Source organism: Sminthopsis crassicaudata, chromosome 4 (genome assembly GCF_048593235.1).
Source record: "Sminthopsis crassicaudata isolate SCR6 chromosome 4, ASM4859323v1, whole genome shotgun sequence".
Lineage (NCBI taxonomy): Eukaryota > Metazoa > Chordata > Mammalia > Dasyuromorphia > Dasyuridae > Sminthopsis > Sminthopsis crassicaudata.
The window spans coordinates 96,812,830-96,838,374 of record NC_133620.1 but is presented as its reverse complement, the minus strand read 5'-3'; the positions used below and the strand labels follow the sequence as shown (position 1 = coordinate 96,838,374).

Sequence of the window (25,545 nt, the reverse complement as noted above, 5' to 3'; positions counted from 1 at the left end):
CTATATACATGGAAACCTTCTCAGGGGAAGTTGACCTGAAGTGACCAGGAGTTAGTTAACCTAGGCAGTAGGGCTAGTGACAAAATTATAGGAAAGTGGTCATAGGGAGATTCTTCTCTCATTCCCAGCAGATAAGACAAGGAACTAGGCTTCCAGAAGATGTCCAAGTTCATGATTTTTGCATTTAACATGTATCCTTAATATGTAAAAAATGAATGTACATGTATAACAAAAGCATTTTTGCATGTAGCTAGGGAAGGCAAAAATACTAAATAAAAATACAATATATACTTGTATTTAACATGTAACTTAGTTTGAAAGCTTCAGAAAACAATTGATATCCTATCTCCTGGGCAAATTGAAGAGAGAGTTACAGTATGTAGTAAACACCATTTTAATTAGCTCAATGCTAGATCCTATAAGAGATACAAAAAAAGATACCTTCTGAAATCTTCTGCTTCCCAGTCCATAACAAGAAGAAAAAGACCCCAGTATCTCTTGCCTTAGCTAATGTTTCATAATCTTAGAGTTTGGAGAATCCATCATTTGCTTTCTTAATTAGTAAATTAATTATTCTCTTCAATATCCTTCCCAAAGTTTATCCTGCCTCTGTTTGAATACTTTTAGTGATGGGAAATTTACTGCTTCATAAGGGATCCCATTCCAGTGGTCCAATTCTAATGGTGGAAGTTTATTCTCTGGAGAAACTAGATGGCACAGTGGATAGAGTATTGGCCCTGGCATCTGGATAAATGGAGGTCAAGTCTGACCTCAAATACTTGCTGTGTGATCCTGGACAAGTCACTTAAGCCAGAATGCCTTAAAAAAAACAAGAAGTTTATAATTCTTTTAATTTGAAATTGGTTTTCCTCTAACGAATTCAATTCACTTTGATTTTCTTGCCATAATGCTGTACTGGAAAGAGTGCTGAGTTTGGAGTCAGGATTCACTGGTTAAAATTCTGGCTTTGCTACTTCCTACCAGTATTACCTTAGAAAATGACATCACCACTCTAGACCTCAGTTTCCTTATCTGGAAAATGAGGAGGTTGATCTAGATAACTCTTCATGCCCCTTTTAGCCCTAAATCAAAAATCCAATGGAGTCTAAGAGGCAGGTAGGTGGTATAGTAGATAAAATACTGGAGTTTGAATTTAGACTCAAGACACATACTGGTTGTATGACCGTGGCCAAGACATTTAATCTTAGTCTAACTCAGTTTCCTTCTCAGTTGTTGTTTTCTTGATTAGTCATGTCTGATTCTTCATGACCCCATTTGCTTTATTTTTTGTTTGTTTTTTGCAAAGATATTGGACTGGTGTCTCATTTCCTTCTTTTTTACAGATGAGGAATTGGGGCCAACAGTGGCTTGCCAGAATGTCCACTCACACAGTTAATAAATGTCTGAGGCTCCTAATAAATGTCAGATCCTCCTGACTCCAGGTCTGGCACTTTATCTAGCTGCTACCTAACTGTCTTTCCTATCTGTAAAGTGGGGTTAATAATAGCAATTGTGTCCCAGGATTGTTGTGAGGATCAAATGATATTAATTTGTAAACCTAACAGCATTATGTAAATGCTATTATTACTGTTGAAAATACAACTGTCTCCTTCAAGGCCGTGACTTAATGTTGTGTACCTTTCTAGGATGTCATGCCACCTGGGCAGATAGTAAATATGGTGGGGAGAGGAGAGAAGGAGGGGAATAGTTTCTAAAAGTAGGGGCTCCTAGGATTGAGGGGTGTGATGTCCCAGGTGATATCATTGGAGTGTGGTGTACATGTGATGAAGTTCATTACCAACAACCCCAGTTCTCTATCTGCAAGCCCAGGGAAAAGCTGAGCTGTCATACATCACTAGGCAAATACCCAAGGGACCCTTGGGATACTCCATCAGGGCAAGAGAATTAAAATCTCCTTGACAACTAACCCAGAACAAAACAGGGAAGGTCAGGGGCTCTAAGGGCAAAAAAGTCCAAGAATTCTAACTTTCCTTCTCCTCAAGCCCAAACTTTAGGCAATTTTCTGGTGTTCTGAACATATAAAATAGCTCAACCTGCAACTGGTCAGCTAGCTCATTGACTCCCTTGCCTCCTGAGTGGTCACAGTATTTCAGCCATTCCCTGAAGAGAAGACATGGTCAGGAAGGCTATGACTGAAGCTCTCCCACCCTCAGTGGATTTTAAGAGTAAATGACTTTTCATCAACTCCTCAAATAATGATCATTAACTCTCACTGATTCGATGGAGATGATCAGGCTTCAAACAATGTGGCAGACACATAAGGAAGCTATTATGCAAATGTAAAAATAGAGTCTTGCATACTTTCCCCGTTACACCACTCTAATTTCTGATGGCTTTTTAGTGTGAAGTCAAATTTGGTTTCTGTCTGTCTCCCCCTCTTTCCCCCACCCCCCAGATTGGTGCCCTCATTCTCCAGCATGTGTGTCGTACTGTGGGAGGAGAAGGATTACTTTTATTTTTAACATCTATTTTTTGGGCTGTTTTTCATGCAAAGTGCTGCTTTTATACCTGAAGCATTATCTGCCAGGGTGTACACCCACCAACTAGAATGCTTAGAAGGATCCAGAAAGCTCAGCAGGTTTGGTAGAGAGGCCAAGAGAGGGTTAGAAAAAGAAGATTCTACCCTGATAATAGGGTGGAGAAGGTAAGGAAATGAGTCTTGGGATGACAGGAATATGATGTCAGGGTGACCCTGGACTGGGGTTTGACCTCTGCCTACAGGAACTTTACCAACCATCCTAGTTCATGGGCATTCTGAAATCTGCCTCACTTAAAAGTCTTGAGCTCTCAAGCCCCAGTCACTGATTGAATTCTCAATCTTTGAAAGCAGGGCCTTCTTTTGAGTGATTATTCACCCACTTAGAAAATCTGAAGGTTTCTGTTTCTTAATTCCCTCTTGTTTTCAGGAGAAAGCCTTTCCCATGATGTGAACCTACCCAAGCTAGGAAAGTTGTCTTCAGATCCATCAGAGGGACTGGGGTAGTCTTCAAAGACACAACCATCTTGAGGTAGGGGATCAGTGTCTTGATCTCCTTGTAACCTGAAAGAGGAAAAGGGGATGGTCATTTGTGGAAAGTGCTTTGAAGACCATTTATGGGCAAATCTGGTCTCAAAGATAAACCCCTTCCTTCCAGGAAGACTCATCAACCTTGCCTCTTGGCCTGGGCAAGAATGGATCTTCTCATCATTACCACTTACCCTTCTCTCTCTCTCTCTCTCTCTCTCTCTCTCTCTCTCTCTCTCTCTCTCTCTCTCTCTCTCTGTCTCTGTCTCTCTCTCTCATTCTCTCTCTCTGTCTCTCTCTCTCTCTCTCTCTGTCTCTGTCTCTCTCTCTCTCTGTCTCTCTCTCTCTCTCTCTCTCTCTCTCTCTCTCTCTCTCTCTCTCTCTCTCTCTCTTCTCTCTCTCTCTCTCTCTGTTTATCTCTCTTTCTTTCTCTGTCTCTCTGTCTCTCTCTGTCTCTCAAACACACACACACACACACACACACACACACACACACACACACACACACACACGCTTCTCTAAATATACCTTGATCTGCCGCAAGGGGACCACATAGTCTTCTGGACAAGCCCAGTTAAGAGAAGAAGTGTGTTGCTCTAGAGGGCATTGGGGTTCACCCACCACTTTACCTACCCCAAAGCTGTAACTAGGTCACAGAAAATATTTAGAGGGTTCTTCAGTACCTGAAATCCTTCAGCAAAGTAACAAGTGAGTTTAGCACTTAGTTAGCAAGATTTTTTTTTGGCCCAGACTTGTGATATCATTCTTTTAGGAGACTCCCTATACCTAGGCAGATTGGCATCTGTTCAGCAATTTATAGCCTTGCAAATTAGCTCAGGGTCATTGAGAATAACTTGCTAAGAGGCTATATAGTCAGTACATGAGAGCTGGAATTTGAACATAGATTTTCCTGACTCAGAGGACAGCTCTTTATATATATAATGCTCCTATAGTTTCTTCTCTGACAACTTTCCCCTATATCCTTGATCACATCCCAGTGAACATCTCCCAGATCTTGCCAGGACATATGCATTGCTAGCTAAGGCTTTGCCTGTCCTTTGAGCTCAGTATATTCTTTTTCTCAGAAATGTGCATGATCTGCTGAATAGAAGTGGTGACATCTCCCCCAATCCTTTGATCAAACTTGTTTTTTTCTTCTTCTCCACAGAAGTCAGGAAGTCAAATTATTCAATTATGGGTCACACAGCTAATAAGTCTAGGAATCAGGGTGTCTTTGTCAAACCATTCAATGTCAATTATCCCTGTCCCCTCTTTGATTGAGATCAGAAACTCTTGGATGGGACATTGCAGAGGCCAAGGTGACCAGGATACTAGAGAAAAACAAGGGCTAGGCTCAGCCTTGGGACCAGAGGGTTCATGGAGAAGCCACATCTGGGCTGGGCCAGCTGTGGTAGCTGGAGACAAGGTTGTGGTCCTGAAACACAATGCCAACCGGGCAAGCAAGCCCCAGGAACAAAGGGGCAGTGGGTTTTTTATATAGGTAATTTCCATAGTTGTTCAGAACTGCCCACTTGCTGGCCCACTGTCTCTGGCTAAATGGACTCTTTGGCAGCTAGGCAAACGAGTGGGACTAGGGGTGTTCAAAAGGGAGAAGGGAGGAGGAAGTGAGCTAAGGAACAAACTCTTTAGTAGTGTTTCTGGCTCTTTCTCTCATTTTTTCATTTTTTCCTGTTACTACCCTTCATGTTTTCTTCCTGACTTCGTCAATGCATTTGTTGCCTAAAATTACCTTATGTCATTAAAATGCCAGGATCTGAGAGGTCTGAGGGAGAGTTGGGAGAAGGGAGTATTCCCAGAAGAGATTCAGTCCCTGCCCTCAGGGAACTCCTACTCTGATGGAACCACAGTTCAGGGCCAGTTTCATTTTGTTTTAGTATCCCTGGCAAACTAGCACTGTGCCTGGCATGCAATAGGTGATAAGTGCCTGCTTATTGATTGCATTCTGTGCTTGGAAGTTCTCAGTCTGAGGGAGTTAGGGCAGGGGAGAGATAGGGCATGTGTGCATTTGCTCACTTGAACACACACATATGGAGACAGAAAAGATATACAAACTATATAACATAGATATATACTATACTCATATTTCTATATCATCTTTGCCACAAAACACAGTTAAAAGAAAATATACATTAAGCTATTTTAAACTGTATTCAAATGCCAAGGAAGAGGTATAAATGAAACTGGGTGGGAATTAAACATGGAGGGCTTCTTGCTAGAGTTGGGGGTGGGATTTTTGAAGGAAAAAGATCATTTTAGGCAGGAGGAATGGTTATTGAAAAGATCTGGTTGTAGAAGAAGGTTAAAGGACTCTGACTGGATTTGACCAGATGGAGTACAAATTAGAGATGATGGGAGCAGATAGGAGATCTGTCTGCTACTCCCTACTCTGCCATTCCCCTCTGCCCCCCTCTTTCATTCCTCTCTCACCCAAGAAACCATGTCAGATAAAATGAGTGGGCTGGATGTCCCTATTTCCTGAAGTTTAAAGGAAATGCTATTATGTCTCCTGATAAGATCTATAATCTAGTTGCTTATTCCAGGTGGGAAGTATTTAGTTACTAGCAACCAAAAGTTGAGACAACAAGCCAGAAATAAGGCAGTATACACACACACACACACACACACACACACACACACACACACACACACACACCATGACTTCATATTCTACTAAATAAAATTCCACACAAAAGTCCTAATAAAAAGAAAATGACATACAATGTATTGCCTACTTATTATGCATACATGGCCATGGTTGTGACATCAGAGAAGAATCATAGGGGGAAGTAGGTGCTTGGAAATTAAAAATACCCAGTGGTAACAATGGATCCAGAAGGGGCAGAGAGAGCCTGGGGAAGAGGTATAGGTGAGGGCAGGGACTGGGTGGTACAAAGGAAAGAGTATTTGAACAAATCTTGGGTTCAGCCCCATTCTGCTACTGACTCTCCATATGACTAAGTGACAAGGACCTGTTTAGGCCCTCAATCCTCTGTAAAACGAAGAGCTTAGATTAGATGATACCCAAGTGACTTCAGCCCTAAATCTAGGATTCTATGATACCCTCCCTACTCCACCCCCACCCGAAACGAAACCATGAGGGAATGAGATGGTATCATTAATTCAGATAATTGAATCAGAGAGAAAATGAGCTCTGATTTTTGTCAGAGGAACTGAGCAGGGACCCTGGGAAAAGAGCCTAGAGCAGAATGATGGAATCCAGAGCATCTCTTTCCTCAGAAGCTTCGTAATTCAGGATCATACCTGATTACCTGGCATACAGTATGACCCTAGCCTGATCATAGGCAGGGGGTGGAATGAGATAACTTCTCCTTCATCCTTCAGCAAGCATTTTGCTGATGGCTAAATTGGTGATAGGAATGTGATCAAGGGGCCAGATTTCCATGAGAGTGGGATGTCTGGAGCTTCCAGGGAGCAGATGGTACTTCTTTGGGAATGGGCCTGGGGAAGGCAGACCATCCTGGAGTCCATGCCAGGTCTGCCTGTGTCAGCAGCTTCAGGTCTCAAAATTGGGGCCACATTCCTCCCCATCTGCCACCAGTGTCTTAAGCCTCAGAACGCTAACCCTAATTCTCAGTCCTAGCTCTAGTCTTAACTCCAACCCTAGCAATTTCTAACACCAGGGCTTGAAATGGAGGGGGGGAAAATCTCAATATTATGTGCATCCAATTAACACACAGACTTAGCTGTCACCATGGAGACCAATGAGAATGGTAGAAGTTGGAGCTCTCCAGTTGAAGAGGCTTGAGAATAATAGCTAGCTTTTTTATGGCTTAAGGTTTACAAAATGCTTTATACATGTTAGCTCAATTGATCCTGACAATAACCTGCTGAGGTTATTATCCCCATTTTGTAGATGAGAAACTAAGGCTGACAGGGGTTAAGTGACTTGCCCAGCTATGAAGTTTCCAAGGCAGGATACAAGGTTGGGACATCTGGAATCAAAATCCAGTATTCTACCAACTAGTTGCTGCCTTTCTAATGGAAAAAATTAAAGGGTGGGGCTGGCCACACATAAGCCTGCAGTCACAAATAAGAATGAGTGAAGCAAATTGAAGTGATCTTTTTCTAGTTGGAACACCTGTTATTTGCCTGGTAGTGAACCCTCCCTCACAGCTGGATCTTGCCACGGCTCTTAGTTCAGATTTTGCTTCCCGTTTTCTTGGTCAATTGTTTTTTTCAGTCATATCTGACACTTCTTGGAAGAGATACTGGAGCAGCTTGCCATTGCCTTCTCCAGCTCATTTTACAGAGGAAGCAAAACTGAGGCAAACAGGATTAAGTGTCTTACCCAGCCACAAGGTTACTATATGTCTGAGGCCATGTTTGAACTCAGATCTTCCTGAATCTGGGTCCTGGGCTCTACCTACTGCACTATCTAGCTGCCCTTTGCTTCTACTTTAGATCTGGACTTTTAGTACTAAGACTTTTCTTCCTGCTGCTTGATCTTGGCATATAATATTTTACCTCGTCTGCCCTACTCTGTGGCTGTAGGAATTGATGCTAGGACCATTGATGGGGCAGATTCATAGAGTAAATTAACCCTTTGCATGTTGGATGAATGCCTATTGGGGAGGAGGCAGAGATTTCAAACAGGATATTCTCAAACAGGGGAAGGAATTGTAAAAAGTTTTGCTCCATGTTTGGGAATGAAAGGGTGAAAGCAGCACCATTTAAAACATACTGGTAACTGTGGTAGCCTTGGTCTCATGAAGTCATGATGGACTTGGGATTAGGAAGACATAGTTGAATCTTGCCTCAGATGTTTCCTAACTATGTGACCTTGGGAGAAAGGGTTGGACAATGAACTCCTGGGTTCCTTCCAGGTCTAAATCTATAAGCCTATGGGCTAGTGAATGGTTGGGAGCTCTTATTAGTATCCAAAGGAAGGTCAGAGTCGGGAGGACCCTGAAGAACAAGAAGAAATAGTGAAAAAGAAATTATGACATTTAAATTAAATATGTGGTGGGAAGCTGGAGGGCATTGAGGTAGAAAGGAGAGTTCTCTTTTACTAAATAATTTGGTCTAAGGAGTGTGTGTGGTGTGTGGTAGTGGTGGTGGTGGTGGTATGTGTGAGACAGACAGAGAGAGAGAGAAAGAGAAAGAGAGAGAGAAAGAGAAAGAGAGAGATAGAGACAGAGAGAGAGAAAGAGAAAGAGAGAGATAGAGACAGAGAGAGAGAGAAAGAGAGAGATAGAGACAGAGAGAGAGAAAGAGAAAGAGAGAGATAGAGACAGAGAGAGAGAGAAAGAGAAAGAGAGAGATAGAGACAGAGAGAGAGAAAGAGAAAGAGAGAGATAGAGACAGAGAGAGAGAGAAAGAGAAAGAGACAGAGACAGAGAGAGAGACAGAGGGCAAAAGAGGAAAAGGGAGAGGGAAAGGGGGAGAGAAGAGGGGAGAGAGAAAAGAAAGAGGGTAGAGAGGGTAGAAGATAGAGGGGAAATAGAAGAAGCAGAAAAAATTAGAAAAAGAAGAAAGAAGAAGAAGAGAGGGAGAGGGAGGGAAGGAGAGAGGGAGGGTAGGGGAGAGAGAGAGAAAGAGAGAGAGAGAGAGAGAGAGAGAGAGAGAGAGAGAGAGAGAGAGAGAGAGAGAGAGAGAGAGAGAGAGAGAGAGGAGACAGAGAGAGAGAGAGAGAGAGAGAGAGAGAGAGAGAGAGAGTGTGTGAGTTTTTAAGTGTGGTCAGCCCCACCCCCTAACTTCTCCGGAATTCCCATGGCTTCCCTCTCTACCCTCATTATCTTCCAAAGTATCATTGGGCTCTATGCCACATTGGATAGCTGACCCACACTTCTGACTTGCACTCTCATGGGAACTTCTTGGCTGCAAATCCTCCCAAATTGGAGAAGATTCAACCAGTACCATAGACCCTATTCAGTCATAGGCCCTGACACACCCTGCCATAGTCTAAAAAAGCCTTGTTTGCACAGAAGGCACTCAATGAATATTTGCTGAATGGGTAAATGAATGCATGAATGAATCAGTATTCTGCTCTGTTAAGTGCTTTAAAATGCAGAAGAGTAAAGGATCTGGATCCTATAAGATTTTTCAGTATAAACCAAGTTCTAAAATTGCAGGAAGAATGAAGGACAGGTGACTAATGTGAAATCTGAAAGAAGTTATTGCAAAATAACAAAGTAACACAGAAACTTACTACAAAATGCATTAATTTCAACTAAAGACAAGGATTTTAGATATACCAGGGAAACTTTACTAAATCACAAAGGTCCATCATAGAGAAGTGATGCTCTAAACATACACTTAAAAATTTTAGGCCTATAGGATCAAAGTTATAGCTGGAAAGGACTTTAGTCCTTAGTAAAGAGATATCAAACATGTCACCGAAGGCTGCAAGGTTTCCATGTACAGGCCAAAGCAAATTTAAAAGGTAATTGAGAAATATTTAAGATTATAAATAAAAATGCAACAGAACATAAATAATGTTAATCAGTAGTTTTCTTAGACAATATGTAGCTTTCAGAGATCTTTATGTATGGTTTAGAGGCCCTTGTTGAGTTTGAGTTTGATCCCACAGTTCTAATCCAACACCCTTATTTTACAGGCCTGGAAATATTAAGCAATTTGCCTAGTTTCTCATTGGACCAGAAATACTGCTCACATCTTTGGTATCCTTTTTGATTTACTACTCACACTCACTCCATATATCCAATCTCAGTAAACTCTTGGTAAATGTCAACTATGGGTCAGACACTCTGATAAGCACTACGGGAAAAAAAAAAATCTTGTTTCTACCTTCACTACATCTTTCATACACATCCCATTCTCTCCATCCACCCAACAGCTGCCCACCCTAGCATAGATCCTCATCACCTCTCACCTGAACTGTTGTAATGGCTTCTCTAACAGGCTTCTCTGTATCAAGGCTCTCCTCATTCCAATGCATCTTCCCTGATGTTAAAATGTTTTCCCTAAGGTCTGCCCATGTTGCCCCCTCTCAAAATTCAGTAAACTTCAGTGGCTTCAGGATGAAATATAAATTCTTCAGTTTGCTGTGTAAGCCTTTTGTAACCTGGTCCCCAAGCTCTCCAATCTTATTCTCTCCTCTCCTCCATGAATTCTATGGTTCGGCTATCCTGGTCTACTTGTTTCTATACCTACCCACACCATACTCCATCACATGATTCCATATTATCACTCCTCTATGTCTACGTTTCTCTCTCTTCAACTCCATCTCTTGGTTACTACCTTGGCTTCTTTTAAAATACAGTCCAAATCCCACTTTCAGCCTTCCCCTCCAAAATTACCTTCCATCTACTTTATATATATGTACACACATATACACACTCATGTGTCTCTATATATAATGTGTGCATATATTTATAATTATTTACATTTTGTTCCCTCCCTCTCCCTGTTAGTATGTAAGTTCTTTGAGGATAGAAAACAGCTTTTTTTGTTGTTCTTTTCTTTGTATCTTAATTAGTACCTGATACATAATACATAATAAGCACTTAATAAATGGATGCTGACTGATTGATTAGATTAAGCAGCGATTGATAACCACTGAACTTTAGTTTGAGACTTACTTTGTACGTAGTTTTTTTTACTTTAAATATTGCTCTACTATTTGAAAAAAATTGCTGGGAAAACTGGAAAACATTATGTCAGAAACTCAGCATAGACCTACATCTCACACCTCATAGCAAAATAAGGGTAAAATGGATACATGATTTGGGCATAAAGGATGATACTATAAATAAATTAGGAGAACAAGAGATAATTTACCTATCATATCTTTGGAGAAAGAAGAAATTTGTGACCAAAGAAGAACCGGAGAACATTATGAAAGGCAAAATGGTTAGCTTTGATTTCATTAAGTTAAAAAGGTTTTGCACAAACAAAACCAATAGAAACAAGATAAAAAGGGAAGTACAAATCTGGGGGAAAATCTTTTAGCCAATATTTCTGATAAAAGTCTCATTTCTCAAAAATATATAAAGAACTGTATCAAATTTATAAGAATACATCATTCCCCAAATGATAAATGGTCAAAGTATATGAATAGACAACAATTTTTAGATGATGAAATTAAAGCCATTTATAGTTTATGAAAAATGCTCTAAATCACTATTTATTAGAGAAATGCAATTTAAAATAACTTTGAGATACCCCCTCATACCACTCAGATTGACTAAGATTACAGGAAATAATAATGATAAATTTTGGAGGGGATGTGGGAAAACTGGGACACTAATGCATTATTGGTGGAGTTGTGAAATGATCCAATCATTCTGGAGAACAATCTGGAATTATGCCCAAAGGGCTATAAAACTCTTTGTCCCAGCAGTGCCATTACTGGGTCTGTATCCCAAGAAAATCATAAAGGAGGGAAAAGGAAAGGACCCACATGTGCAAAAATGTAGCAGCTCATTTTGTGTTAACAAAGAATTGGGGAATGGCTAAAAAAGTTGTGGTACATGAAGTTAATGGAATAGTATTATTCTATAAAAATGATGAATAAGCTGATTATAGAAAGACCTGGAAAGATTTATATGAACTGATGCTAAGTGAAACAAGAAGAACCAGGAATACACTGTACACAATAACAGCAAGAATATACAAAGATCAACTATGAAAAACTTGGTTCTTCTCAGTGGTTCAGTGATCCAAAGCAATGCCAATAAACTTTGGACAGAAAATGCCATCAGGAGACTTAATGTAAATCAATACATGCTATGTTCACTTCTTCTTCTTTTTAATCTCTCCCATAGTTTTTTCCTTTTGCTCAGATTTTTTTCTTCCAAAATAATAAAAGTCTATTAAAAATAAACTAAAAAATAAATATTGCTCTAAAATTTGTATCACTTTTATTGCAAATACCACCTTGGAATAGGGCTCTTAAACAGATTACACTTCTAACATGCACTTTCTTTGAAATTTTAAAATAAATATATTTCATCAAGATTTTTGAGATACTGTGTATGTGTGCATGCATATATACATGTAAGTATAATGGTATATACACATATGTATAAACTGAAACATGCATGACTGAAAAATAACACTGATTATTGTCTACTTTGGTTTTGTACAAACTAGGTTGGAGAATAAAGTGTTACCCCTATTCATACTTATATAGTAAGATTGACAAATGAGTTAATATTCATGCTGTTATATTCTTCCCCCCTACTTAATAGTATCTTATTTTTTTCAAATTTTTTTCAAATTTTAGTTTTCAATGTTCATTTTTGTAAGATTCCCCTCCCCCCCAGGCTGGGGTTAAGTGACTTGCCCAGGGTCACACAGCTAGGAAGTGTTAAGTGTCTGAGACCATATTTGAACTCAGGTCCTCCTGAATTCAGGGCTGGTGCTCTATCCACTGCATCACCTAGCTGCCCCCTTTTTATAAGATCTTGAATTACTATTTTTGTCCCCCCTTCCCTTATTCCTCCCCAAGATAGCAATCAATCTGATATAGTTTATACATATACATGTATAAACTATATCATGTTAATATATTTCCATATTAGTCATTCTGTGAAAGAAGAATCAGAACAAAAGGAAAAAAAACCCATGAGATAGAAAAAAAAAAACCCACAAAAAAGTGAAAATAGTATGTTTTGATCTGCATTTAGTGTCCATAATTCTTTTTTTTGTATGTGGATAACATTTTCCTTCACAAGTCTATTGGAATTGTCTTGGGTCACTGTGTTTATGTTGTTATCTTCTTTACAAAAGGCAAAACTGGATGGATTGTGGGATGATATTTTGTATTTTATAGTCTGCCTAAGCAAAGCATGGATGCCTAGTCATTTTCTCCCTTCAATCACAATTTAAGGTAGTCTTCATAGACTGAATTGTAGGTTTGGTACCTGAAGTTGAGGGTGATAATAAAAATCAGATAGTTTAAATAGGACTTACTCCCTATCCTTACCCAGCACCATTTCATTGTTTCATCAACTCCCTGGACTGAGCCCATCCCTGATTATAGGAAAAAAATTATTTTTGATATCTCCATATATCCCACTTGGGATTTCTAGTTGGGGAATTCCCATGGTTGATCAAGGCAGTGACTCCCCAATTTTTCAATCCCCCCTATCCTTGTGTCTCCTATATCCCCAGTTTCATACATCCTCGAAACCCTTGGTTCCTAAGCTATATGATACTGGTCCTGCATCAGTGTAACCCAGAACTTCTTTATTGTCAGAGTTGCCCCCCCCCACCATCACCAACTTTTTTTCTCTCTCTACTTACCTGTACTGGAAGGGAGCCACTGTGGCAGTGACAGGATGATTCTGTTGGGAGGCTGAGGAGAAGCTGATGGTCCCCAGGTTAGGAGAGGAGCCTTTATTATGCACTGGACTGATGACTGAGGAGGCAGTCCCTGAAGGAATCTCATTCTGAGATTCATCCTCAAGCCCAATGGGTCTGGCGATGCCAGAACCTTTAAAGTTCACATCTTGGTCTTTCCCCTGGCAGCTCAAAGGTTTCCTGCTCTCGGAAGCCCCTGGTGTCGGAGAATCTCTGTGTGGGCTGATCCGAGATGGACTCCTACTTTGAGCTTGGGAAGTCCTTATCCCTTCTGGTGTCCTCTTCTTCTTGCCCCCAATAACTTGGACCTCCTCAGTTCTCCTAAGTCCAGTCCTGGAACTGGAAAGTGCTTTGGGAGTTACCCTGGGACTGCTCCATGGAGAACTTAGACTCTGGCTTGTGTGTCCTTCATAGCTCTCTCCTGCCTCGGGCTTCTCATGTCCCGAAGAGGAGGACTCCTTCAGCCCTGCGGGAGTCTTGGCAGAACCTCTTCCTCTGGGAGTCTTGGGAGAGGAACTGCTGGGGCTGCCAACTGCCTTCCCTAGTCTTGGTGAGGCTGCCCGCTGGGGGCTGGGCACTAGGCTGTGTTGGCGTGGGCGCAATTGAGGTGATGCTGCCAAGGCATGAATCTTGGTCTGGGAAGTGGCACGGGGCACAGGGATAGAAGAAGCATAATGGGGGCGGCTGGCCGAATTCAGGTTGGCTGTTCCATTCATGTTCAACAGAGTTGGGGCTCAAGGTTACAATCCTGCAAAAAAAGAAGAGAAGAAATTAGGCTTTAGCTTTTCCCCTCAGTCAGTCTAACACTGTCCCCAGCAGCAAGAGCCCTTTTTCCTGATGTCTTCGACTTCGAAATAATGCTTTTATGGAATTTCTCTGCTTCTTATTTTCTTTAACTGATGTTGACACATCAACCCCAGTTATCTTCATGGTAGTTTTTTGGCTGATTCTAATAATGTCACAATCCATAGCAGCAGTCACCAAAACCATTTGGTATTGGCTAAGAAATAGACCAGTCGATCAGTGGAACAGATTAGGTACAAAAGACAAAAAAGGGTACAACTATAGCAATCTAGTGTTTGACAAACCCAAAGATACCAACATTTGGGATAAAAATTCATTATTTGAAAAAAACTGTTGGGAAAACTGGAAATTAGTATGGCAGAAATTAGATATGGATCCACACTTAACACCATATACCAAGATAAGTTCAAAATGGGTCCATGATTTAGGCATAAAGAACGAGATCACAAATAGATTAGAGGAATAGAGAATAGTCTACCTCTCAGACCTGTGGAGGAGGAAGGAATTTGTGACCAGAAGAGAACTAGAGATCATTATTGATCACAAAATAGAAGATTTTGATTACATCAAACTAAAAAGTTTCTGTACAAACAATACTAATGCAAACAACATTAGAAGGGAAGTAAAAAATTGGGAAAATATTTTTACAGTTAAAGGTTCTGATAAAGGTCTCATTTCCAAAATATATAGAGAACTGACCCTAATTTATAAGAAATCAAACCATTCTCCAATTGATAAATAGTCAAAGGATATGAACAGACAATTCTCAGATGATGAAATTGAAACTATATCCACTCATATGAAAGAATGTTCCAAATCACTAATGATCAGAGAAATGCAAATTAAGACAACTCTGAGATACTACTACAACCTGTCAGATTGGCTAAGATGACAGGAACAAATGATGATGAATGTTGGAGGGGATGTGGGAAAACTGGGACACTAATGCGTTGTTGATGGAGCTGTGAAAGAATCCGGCCATTCTGGAGAGCAATTTGGAACTATGCCCAAAAATTTATCAAACTGTGCATACCCTTTGATCCAGCATTGCTACTACTGGGCTTATATCCCAAAGAAATACTGAGGAGGGGAAAGGGACCTGTATGTGCCAAAATGTTTATTGCAGCCCTTTTCGTAGTGGCTAGAAACTGGAAGATGAATGGATGTCCATCAATTGGAGAATGGTTGGGTAAATTATGGTATATGAAGGTTATGGAATATTATTGCTCTGTAAGAAATGACCAACAGGAGGAATACAGAGAGGTTTGGAGAGACTTACATGAACTGGTGCTGAGTGAAATGAACAGAACCAGAAGATCACTATACACTTCAACAACAATGCTGTATGAGGATGTATTCTGATGGAAGTGGAAATCTTCAATATAAAGAAGAGCCAACTCACTTCCAGTTGATCAATGATGGACAGAAACAACTATACCCAGAGAAGGAACACTGGGAAGTTAATGTAAACTGTTAGCACTACTGTTTATCTACCCAGGTTACTTATATCTTCGGAATCTAATACTTAACATGCAACAAGAAAATTGGATTCACACACATATATTGCATCTAAGTTATACTGTAACACATGTAAAATGTATGGGATTGCCTGTCATCTAGGGGAGGGAGTAGAGGGAAGGAGGGGAAAATTTGGAAAAATGAATACAAGGGATAATGTTATAAAAAAATTACTCATGCATATGTACTGTCAAAATTTTTTTATAATTATAAAATTTAAAAAAAATAATGTCACAATCTCTGGCCTGTGAGGGCTGTGAGGGGACAGACTTGTACTTGAATAAGGATGAAGCAAGACATCAGATCTCTCCTTCTCAGGGAGGGAGTCTAAACCCATTCCACTACCATCCAGTGGCCTTGCCTAAAAGAAAAGTTCTCAGGAGCAAAATTGCCTCAGTACAGCTTTTGTCTCAATGACATGAGTTATGAGTCATTCTATTTCTTTCCAATAGACCTTTTTCCAGTGATTGTAGAAGGAGATAAATCTTACTGCTTCATTTTTCCTCCAAAAGAGAAATACCACAACCATTCTACTTCCCATGACCCTTTCAAGTACTGACCCCTAAATTATTGAAATCAGTAAGGCAGAATGGCTGATTTTTCATTCTATAGCCAGTTTGTCTCACTTTAGAGAAGGAAACACACTGACTCAAATCTCACTCACATAAGTCTGGAAGGAGATATCCCAAACTCAGAGAATAAAGAGTGACATCCTACAAGTTGGAGTCTCCCTAATCTATGGGGGCTGAGGCTATGATTGATTCTCAACTTCAGATATGGGCCTGTCTGGTCACTGTTCTTATTATGGTTGATAACAAATATTGACAGGGTATGGGGAAAGTGCACTAGGCACAAAGAATCGGAAAAGGCATACGATATGACACTATGGGAAAAAAAGGGAGGCTATGGAGTGAAAACTAAATTCAAAATAGATCAGAAATCAACTATCACAGGCTTGTTAATAACTATTAATAACATTCCCTGAGTCTTGGCTTCTCTATGTGCAAAATATGATGATCTATTTTTAAGGTCCACCCTCAGCTCTAACATTTTATGATACTTTAATTTTCTATGTGACTTCATGGGATTTTGGAGTTGAAGGGAGCCACAGAAGTCATCTGACCTAAGCAGAAGTATGAATATTTGCACATTCCTGGCAAGTAGTCATCTGGTCTCTGTTTAAACACCTCCAGGAAAAGGAGATAAACTCACTATTTTGTCAAGCAGACCTATGAATTTATGGGTCATTCTAATTGTTTGAAAGTAGCAGACCTATGAATTTATGGGTCATTCTAATTGTTTGAAAGTTTTGCCTTAGAATGATCTAAAATTTAACTCCCCACAACTTCTACTCAATTTTCCTATATTCTGCCTTGTGGGGCTAAGAGAAATAAATCCATTCCCTTTTCCTTGTGACAAATTCTTCGAGTATCTTGTACTCTCTAAGTCTTGGATTCTTTAGATAAAATATTCTACTTCCTTTAATTCTAGTTTCTGTCAATTAAGCATTTACTTAAGTTTATGTCTAAAGCTGTTTGGCTCCCAGGATACAAAGATAAAGAATGCTTACTCTTGCCCTGAACTAACATTTCTAATCCTCTCACCATACCTGTTTCCCTTCTCCAACTTCTCAATGTCCTTCCTATAATTTAATGATAAGAATAGGACATTTTATTTAAGATGTGATTGACTATAGCAGTAGAGTGAAACTATTATCCCCCTTATTCATGGCTCTATGCTTCTATTAAAATCATATTAGCTCATGTTTGGCCACATGTCATTCTGCTGAGTCCACTAAAAGCCTCGGGTAATTTTCAATGAATTGTCCGTTCATAAAAAAAAAAAAGATAAATAACAATAGCATATAGGATAGGCCAAATGAGTGGCACAGACCACTCTTGGGTACAGTGCTGCAGGGTCACTAAAGTCCCTGAAAGAGCCAGATAACAGATCAAATGTCTTGGCTGAGAAAAATGTTGTCCAAACTCTTGCTGAGCTGGAGAAACTGATAATACCCAAACTTCCTGCCACTGGAAGTCAGGAGACAGAGTTTGATTCCCTTAAAAAGTAAAGTCCTCTTTACCCACTAGGATTTTGGTCCCATATACTTCCTTCTTCTAAGCATACTGATTGATACATTTATCAAAATGGAAAAAAAAAACACCCATGCACATTAGAGCAAAAGATCATGGAACCATTCCTCTAAAGAGGGCACACCAAAAGGGAATGGGCCAGAGGATTGAGGCGTACCAGATGAGGGGAACAGAAAGACAATAATTTGGAAAGAAGTTTAGTCTACAACATTGCCCTGCTGCCCTTTAGCCCTTCAATAATAGTCTCTTTCTGGGAATCTTGCACTGATATGTCTACCCCAGAGCAGTTGGGAAGGTGCTATTCCCATAGTTATGTCTGTATAATTACTCCAGATCAGAGGACATAGGTCAGATCCCTCCCTGGAGTCCCCCCAGAAGGGAACAATCACATATCACACATGTTATATGACCTTGGATAAGGTTTTCAGATTCTCTAGTCCTTAAATATGAAGTGACCCCCTGCCTTTCAGTCTTCAGTGAGGTGGTATGGGAACGAACTGCTCCTTGTACAGTAAGATGACTCTGCCCATTCAGAGGATATATATTCTGAATTGTTTTTCTAGTAGAAAGGATGGAATTTCTTTACAAAGTCCTATATTGATGCTGGAAATCAAAAGTGAGGCCATAAGAAGGAGATCAAAAGAACAATATAATGTCTGATAGGTCCTACCATGACAGAAAGACTGAATATATAGTCCTGGTGACAGACTGAATCTGTTAAGAATGGAAAGGTTGATCACTAAGTAGGCTGACCACTAGGTAGGAAAAAAAAGGAAAAAAAGCAAATATTAAGCACCTACTATGTTTCAGGCAGTATATTAAGTGCCTTACAAACATAATTTAATGAACAAAAAGAGAGCTATCAACACTCAGAGAGAGGACTGCAGTAACTGAATGTGGTTCACAACATAGCATTTTTAACTCTTTTTGTTGTTTGCTTATATTTTATTTTGTTTCTCTTTTTTTCTGATTTGATTGGATTTTCTTGTGTGGCAAGATAATTGTATAAATATGTATGCATATATTAGATTTAACATATATTTCTACATGTTTAACATATACTGAATTACTTGTCACTTAGGGGAGGGGGTAGGGAAAAGAGGGGGAAATTAGAACACAAGATTTTGCAGGGGCTAATGTGAAGAATTGTCCACGCATGTGTTTTGAAAAACAAAAAGAGCTTTAATAAAGAAAAAAAATCTTTGCAAAAAAAAAAATCCCAAATGAAGTCATGAAGATTTGGATATGACTGAAACAACTCAACAACAAATATAACAATGAGAACAATGTCTTAACTTCGGAAAGGAAATGACTGGAGTATGAATGATATCAGAGTCAGCTATCTGTATGGTTAGATTTTCAACTAGTCAGAGCAGTGATCAAAATCAGCTTCAAGATGGAACATATAAAGATGAGGAGACATTATGAATGATTGCAGCAAGTTCAACCTGACCTACTCAATTATGCTAAGTTAATTATTATTATGTTATTATGGTAATTATGCTAAAAACTGGAATTTGCAAAAGCCCAATTGATTATCACCATATCTTGCAAAAGTTTAAGCAGTTTAAAGTAATCACCAGAATCTGAAGGTCAAATATGAACCTGGAAATTCTCTTAGTCTATAGACATTTGATCTCCTAATTGAGTAGAGAGACTTAATGGCCAAGGCCAACACCAGTTACAAGGCATACACGTTTGTAAAATAGTGTGGAGAATTATGATAGATAAATAGGCAGACATTTAGCACTTATCAGGTGCCAGTTACAGTTTAAGTATTGAGAATAGAAATATAAGAAAATAGTCCTTGCCTCTAAGAAGTTTACATTCTGAAGAGAAAGATGACACATAAAAGGAAGTTCAAAGGAGGAGGGAGATGGGAAAGAGGAGAAATTTCCTGTAAAGGGGCATGGTGGCAAAGTCCCAGGAGTCAGAAGGCATAGGCCAGGGAGGGCAGAGTGAAGCATGGCCAGCTTGGGCCCATCCCTGGAAGAAACTCCTCAATAAGAGAAGAAATGTTGGCATGATGGTGGAAAAAATTATGAGCAGTGTGGCTAAACATATCTCCAGAAAGGTTGGTGTGAGACCCAAATGAGCCACATCATCCCAAGAACATTCATAGTTGCAAATGACAGAAGGATAACAGATAAAAGGAAAATGGAACAGATTTTCAGCATAATACTCTATTTTCAACATCAGTGATAGTGAAACTACCAGATTTGGATGCTAACATTTCATTCCCCAAAGAGAAGCTGAAATGGTACTTAAGAAGACAAAATCAGGAAAAGTTGTTGGACCGGGCTGAAGAAGTCCATGTTCAAGGCCAATCAATCTTAAATGTATTAAGGGATCATTTTACAAAATCAATCAAGGTGAAGAAATGAAAAAAAATGGGAAAAATATAGACAATATTATGGATCCCAAATAATCCATTGATTCACATGCCCACTATCTCATTTTTATAAATACTTTATGTAAATGATCTACATACATATTGAGGGAATTTTGGATAAAAATGTTAATAGAACAGGAAACCTTTCCCAAATGATTTTTAAATAGAAGACTACATCATTATGTTCACATATTATAGACACCAAAACACAATCTTAAGAGCTTTCTCTTATAGTAAGATCATAATTGATCATCTGATTATTAATGTCAAACAAGAAACAAAGTGGAGAGATTTATGCTTAACAAAGATGATGACCAATGACATGGAAAATAGTCTCTGCAAATCTCAAATGAAAGATGGATTCTTTTTTTTATAGGGATAAGATTTTCCAGGTGATGCTATTTGTAGGTGATTTTTGCTAATTGAATTAAATCCCAGAATATTATGGGCCTTTCTAATAAGATTCATAATCAGAGAGAAGCATAATAAACAATACAAGAAAAGCTTAAATGAAAGAAAAATGTCTATTCTCCAGACTATAATTAAATAACAAATCTTTTTAGTACATAAATACAGGGACTGAAGATGGTTTATAAATAGGGTGTAGAATTGAATAAAAGGGAAAACTGAGATAGACTGGATTTGGAGCACTGCACCATGTTTTTATTTATCCCTTCTTCAGCCCAAACTATCTTTTAAAAAAAACACATACACAATAATAATAGTAATATGTAGATTTTAAAGTTTGTGAAATACTTTTCAAATATTATCTCATTTTATCTTTACAACAACCCTGGGAAGGGGTGCTATTATTATCCCCATTTTACAGATGACAAGACTGGAAGTGACTTGCCCAAAGTCACACAGCTAAGAAATGTCTGAAATTGGATTTGAACTCGTTTTTCTGACTATAAGTCCAACACTATCTACTGGGTCACCTAGATGCCTTAATGGTAACAAATTTCAGAACACTGCAGTCCTTTGAAGAATCAAAGTTATGGGTAACCTGAATGGTAATATAAAGCTCTATGAAAGGCTCAAGAAGATGTATCATATTTCCAGAGATGATCTAAGTACAGTAACTCAAGGGATGCCTTTAAGAAATGTGTGATTGGAAAAGACAAAAAGTCTAGTTATTGGGGAAAGTAAAAATGGTTAAGCAAGACTGAACACAGTACTGACCGGAATGTGTGAATTGCAAAAAGATCTAGAGGAAGGTTTTCATCATGTTGGGTGGATCTCTGGAGAGGGTCTACGGAATATGTATAATATCATGGAATGAAATGTCATGGAGAAGTTATGAGCTATACCAATGGATGGAACACTCCAATTGATGAGATCACATATGCAAGGAATTAACATTGAAATAAAGAGATGGAATTGGTTTATGGCATCCTCACTCTGGTCCTCTGGCTAATTCATAGCATTTTGGATGGAGAGATCTATAGTTGTCTCTATTGTGGAAACTGATTTGCTGATATTGATCAGTGATTGATTGAGTGATATTAGGCAAATTATTTAACCTCTCTGGGTCTCAGTTTCCCCACCTGCAAAATCAGGAGAGTGGTCTAGATGATTTTCACAATACCTTCCAGCTCTAAATTTATGATTCTATGATCTTATACATCAGAGATTAAACTGGAGTCCAGGTCTATTTGACTGGATGACCAACTTTCTATCTATTATGCCACATTGTTTCTTGATCACATATGTTGGAGATAATAATAACTCACATTTCCAAAGGCTTTAAGAAATATATATATAGCACGTTTCTCATAATAAAGTTGGCTTCAAATGAGAAGAAAAGCTAAAAATGAGAAGGAGATTTTGGAACAATTGTAACTGTTACAAACTGATCTATTCAGAAGAGTCATTGATTCTGAAAGGTAGTACAAATGCTTTTTATTAGAAAATTATTTATTGAAATTTATTATTTATTGAAATAAAGTGAATTATACAGGGTCGCAAAGCTACTAAGTGTTAGAACTAGAAGTTGAATCCAGATTTCTTAATTCCAAGTTAAATGCTCTTTCTACTTTATCACACATTAGGTGACCAGGTCTAAATAGAGTCTGGGGCCTGTCAGTGGACTACTGGGGACATTTAACTTGTCTGGCCTCTTTAGTATTTCACTCTTCACTGAACTATTGGCCCATAGACATTGTGGCAATAGCATAAGGTGGATGTTCTCTCTCAACTAAACTCCCAAACTACCTGTGTGACCTTGAACACCTAAGGCTAAGTCATTTAGTCTCAGGTTAGCCATTTGTAAAATGAAAGATAAGATTATTAGATGATTTCAGAGATTTCTCTTAACTTTAAAAAGTATGATCCTATGAACTCCAAATCGATCCAGGGAAAGTCTCCTTGGACCAGGAAGACTTAAGGCCTTGAACCCCATGACCCAACACCATGAGCATATACTAACGATAGCACCTCTGCTCTCCACCCATCTGCCATTTTTAGGAATAATGAAGATTGGACTTGCTCAGTTTTTCCCAATGTAGAAGACAGCAAATTACATCTTAAAAACAGCTAGGTGGTGCAGTGGATAAAGCACCGGCCCTGAAGTCAGGAGGACCTGAGTTCAAATTCAGTCTCAGATGCTTTCTAGCTGTGTGACTCTGGGCAAGTCAATTAACCTCCAACTGCCTCAGCAAAAAGCATATAACAAAAAAACAGACCAAAAAACCTCCAACAACCACCAGGATCTGAAATAATATGATGGCCATGTTTCCAACTTAAATGAATGAATCCAGAGGCATGCTAGAGATAACTTGTAATTAGATTTTTCAGTGTGAACATTAACAGTCAGAAATCAGCAAATGTTACATATTTGGGGCATGATTAATTGTTTTGTTGATTGTCTAGAATTAAGAAAGTGACAGAAAATATGCTAATAATAGACTTAATATAAAAGAGTCTTATGCATACATTTTCCCCCTCCAGAGGTGGTTGCTAAACCTTGCAGCACATCCTTGAGTGAAGCCCACTGTGCTGTTTGCTTACTACCTAGTGACCCTTGCTAGGGACTTGACTTACCTGAGTGGTTAGTTCCTGTGCCTCCTAACTCCCAGTTCTGCCTGTAGGAAGGCTGAACTCTCCCGCCCTGATTTCGGTATTCTTCTTTTCTGGCTTTTCGGCTCCAGCCCTTCTTTAGCCCCAGCAGGAGTGAAGCCAAAGCAAGGTTGCTCCAGCTCTACCTTGCTAATGCACCAAATGCAGTTGTCATTTTAACCCAGTCATCATTTTTTCAATAGTTCAATAAGAAAAGGATTTAAAAAAAACATAAATGCTCAAGCCATTATTGAGGTCATTACATCCCCACCCTTTCCCTCTGCCTTCTCCCTGCCCCCTTTCCAGTATCTTGGGCCCTCTTTTGGGACAGCAATAGACATGTGAACACAGAGCCTTAGCTCTTAGGCTAATGGTACTGTTAGTAATGGGGAGGGCTGGGTCACAGTTAGAGTGAGGAGGGAAGGCTTCCCAAATAAGGCTAGCCTATTTCATATTAGGAGGCGGAGAATACTGTTTGATACCGAGACTCATAGTTTCTTCCATGATTGCCTTTGTTCCTCTTATAAGGATTCTTTGGGGTCGGTGAATTTAATTTAATAAAAGCTATTTTGATAACTGCATTTCAATAATCTTATTTTCCTCTATAATTTTAAGCATTTTATTTTATGGATTTGATGACATTATTCTGATAAGAGGTCCATACACTTAACCAGACTGCCCTAGAGGTGTGCTTGATTCAGAAAAGGGGAAGGCCCTTTATTCTAAGACCTCCAATCCTGCCCCATTTCTAGAATTTCATTTATTTATATAAATTATAAGTGACTTTGAATAATTCCAGAGTATCAAAGGGACAGGCAGAGAACTGATCCTAGATGTTGGGATGGTAGTGGGCAACTAAAAGTGGAAGGAAAGAAAGCAAATCTACTTCTAGGATGATTCTGGGGAATGACCATCCTCTTTCTGCCTCCCTTCCTGGCTCTAGCTCCAGACAGGTTCTCTACTGCTAAGGGCATCTCTCTGCATGAGAAATGTAGGTCAGCACAGAGGCTGGTGAGAGAGCAAGCTAGAATAGGGAGCTGAGTCTAATCCAGCCTTGGAGCTGATTTAATCTTCAGAGAGCCCAGCAGGATAGCAAACATAGCAAACAGAAGTGGGAGAATAAAAAGGGCAGAATGGGGAATCCCAGGACCGGCTTTGGGATTCCCTAATTCCTACCAGACCCAAGTTAGGATGTATCTTGATAGTTACCATGTCTAGAGGAGGAGCTTCTTTTTAAAATTTATTTTTACTCTTAAATCTAGATATCCCTTCTTGCTTCAGGTGGAAAGGCTTATGGATTGCTGATTGACTTTCCGATACAAGCTGGTTGCCCCTTCTTAGGCAATTGGTGACTGTCTGTTCCTGGGGACCATCATATTGGTAGAAGACTTAGTATTTACATTTGAACTCTTGAGCTTCATTAATTCTCCAATCTCAGTCTCCCTGGCATCAGGGATTAAAGGTATGCACCACCATGCCAAGTAGATGATACTTTCCTAAATGAACTGGCCCTTATGAAATGATGCTCAGTAGTTTGGAAGTTTGGGACAGTTATCTCTGGAGTTCCGTACAAACTTTAGTTCCTCTAAAAGCAGAAGCTATGTTTTCTTATCCTTTGGTACCATCTTCCAGTGATGGGTCTCAGTTTCTCTTTCTGCAAAAAGGTAAGACCTTTGCTTCTTTCTCTTTCTCTTATGTCCTGATAAGGCTGCATTAGGTAATATGAGTAAAGTGCTCAGAGCTCCTGATTATGAAAGATATTAATTAAAATGATTCCATCTCCTTGCTCTCAGAAGTAAGAGAGTGTGACTGAAATAGATGCAAGATTATCTACCTTTTGAGCAGGGTTTCACATGAGACAAAGTGCTTGACAATTAAGTATTGATCAACTTTTGTGTTTCGTCCCTACCTTCTCCTCCCTTCTCTCATCTCTTCCTACTATCAACCCTCCAACTAAGTCTAAGTAGTTCAAGGTTACCCAGGCATTTGAAGTTAGAGCTGGCACTAAAACCAAGTATTAATCCCTCCTAGTTCTTGGATAATCCCATTTAGGTTCCCACTCTTCTCCCCTGTGCTGCCTGATCTGAACTGTAGTCTAAAACAATGAACATACTAAGTAATCCAGCAAACAATTTCAGGATATGATTCTAAAGTTTACCTGAGAATAAAAAAAACAGTATCTATGAATAAAATTGATACCCACTGCTCCCCTCCTCCCCATTTAGTTTTTATAATTACTTTTTACAAAAGAAACCTTCAAATAGTAACCTCCCCACCACACATTTTCAAAAAATACCTCAAGCAAATCAAAAATACAATGTGATTTGTGAAAATGCACTTTATACATT

At 39.2% G+C, this 25,545-nt stretch overlaps 1 protein-coding gene across 6 annotated transcripts in view; it reads right to left on the bottom strand.

Annotated features, from left to right (window-relative positions):
* NAV1 (neuron navigator 1) overlaps nucleotides 1-25,545 on the bottom strand; it is a 349,961-nt gene that overhangs the window by 217,878 nt on the left and 106,538 nt on the right. For all 6 annotated transcript variants that reach the window (XM_074308768.1, XM_074308764.1, XM_074308770.1 and 3 more), the window contains exons 2-3: nucleotides 13,277-14,081; nucleotides 2,958-3,061 (exon numbers count right to left, since the gene is read on the bottom strand). In XM_074308768.1, coding sequence (XP_074164869.1) covers nucleotides 2,958-3,061; nucleotides 13,277-14,049 — 877 coding nt within the window. In that variant the 5' untranslated portion in view covers nucleotides 14,050-14,081. The remainder of the gene's footprint in view (nucleotides 1-2,957; nucleotides 3,062-13,276; nucleotides 14,082-25,545) is intronic.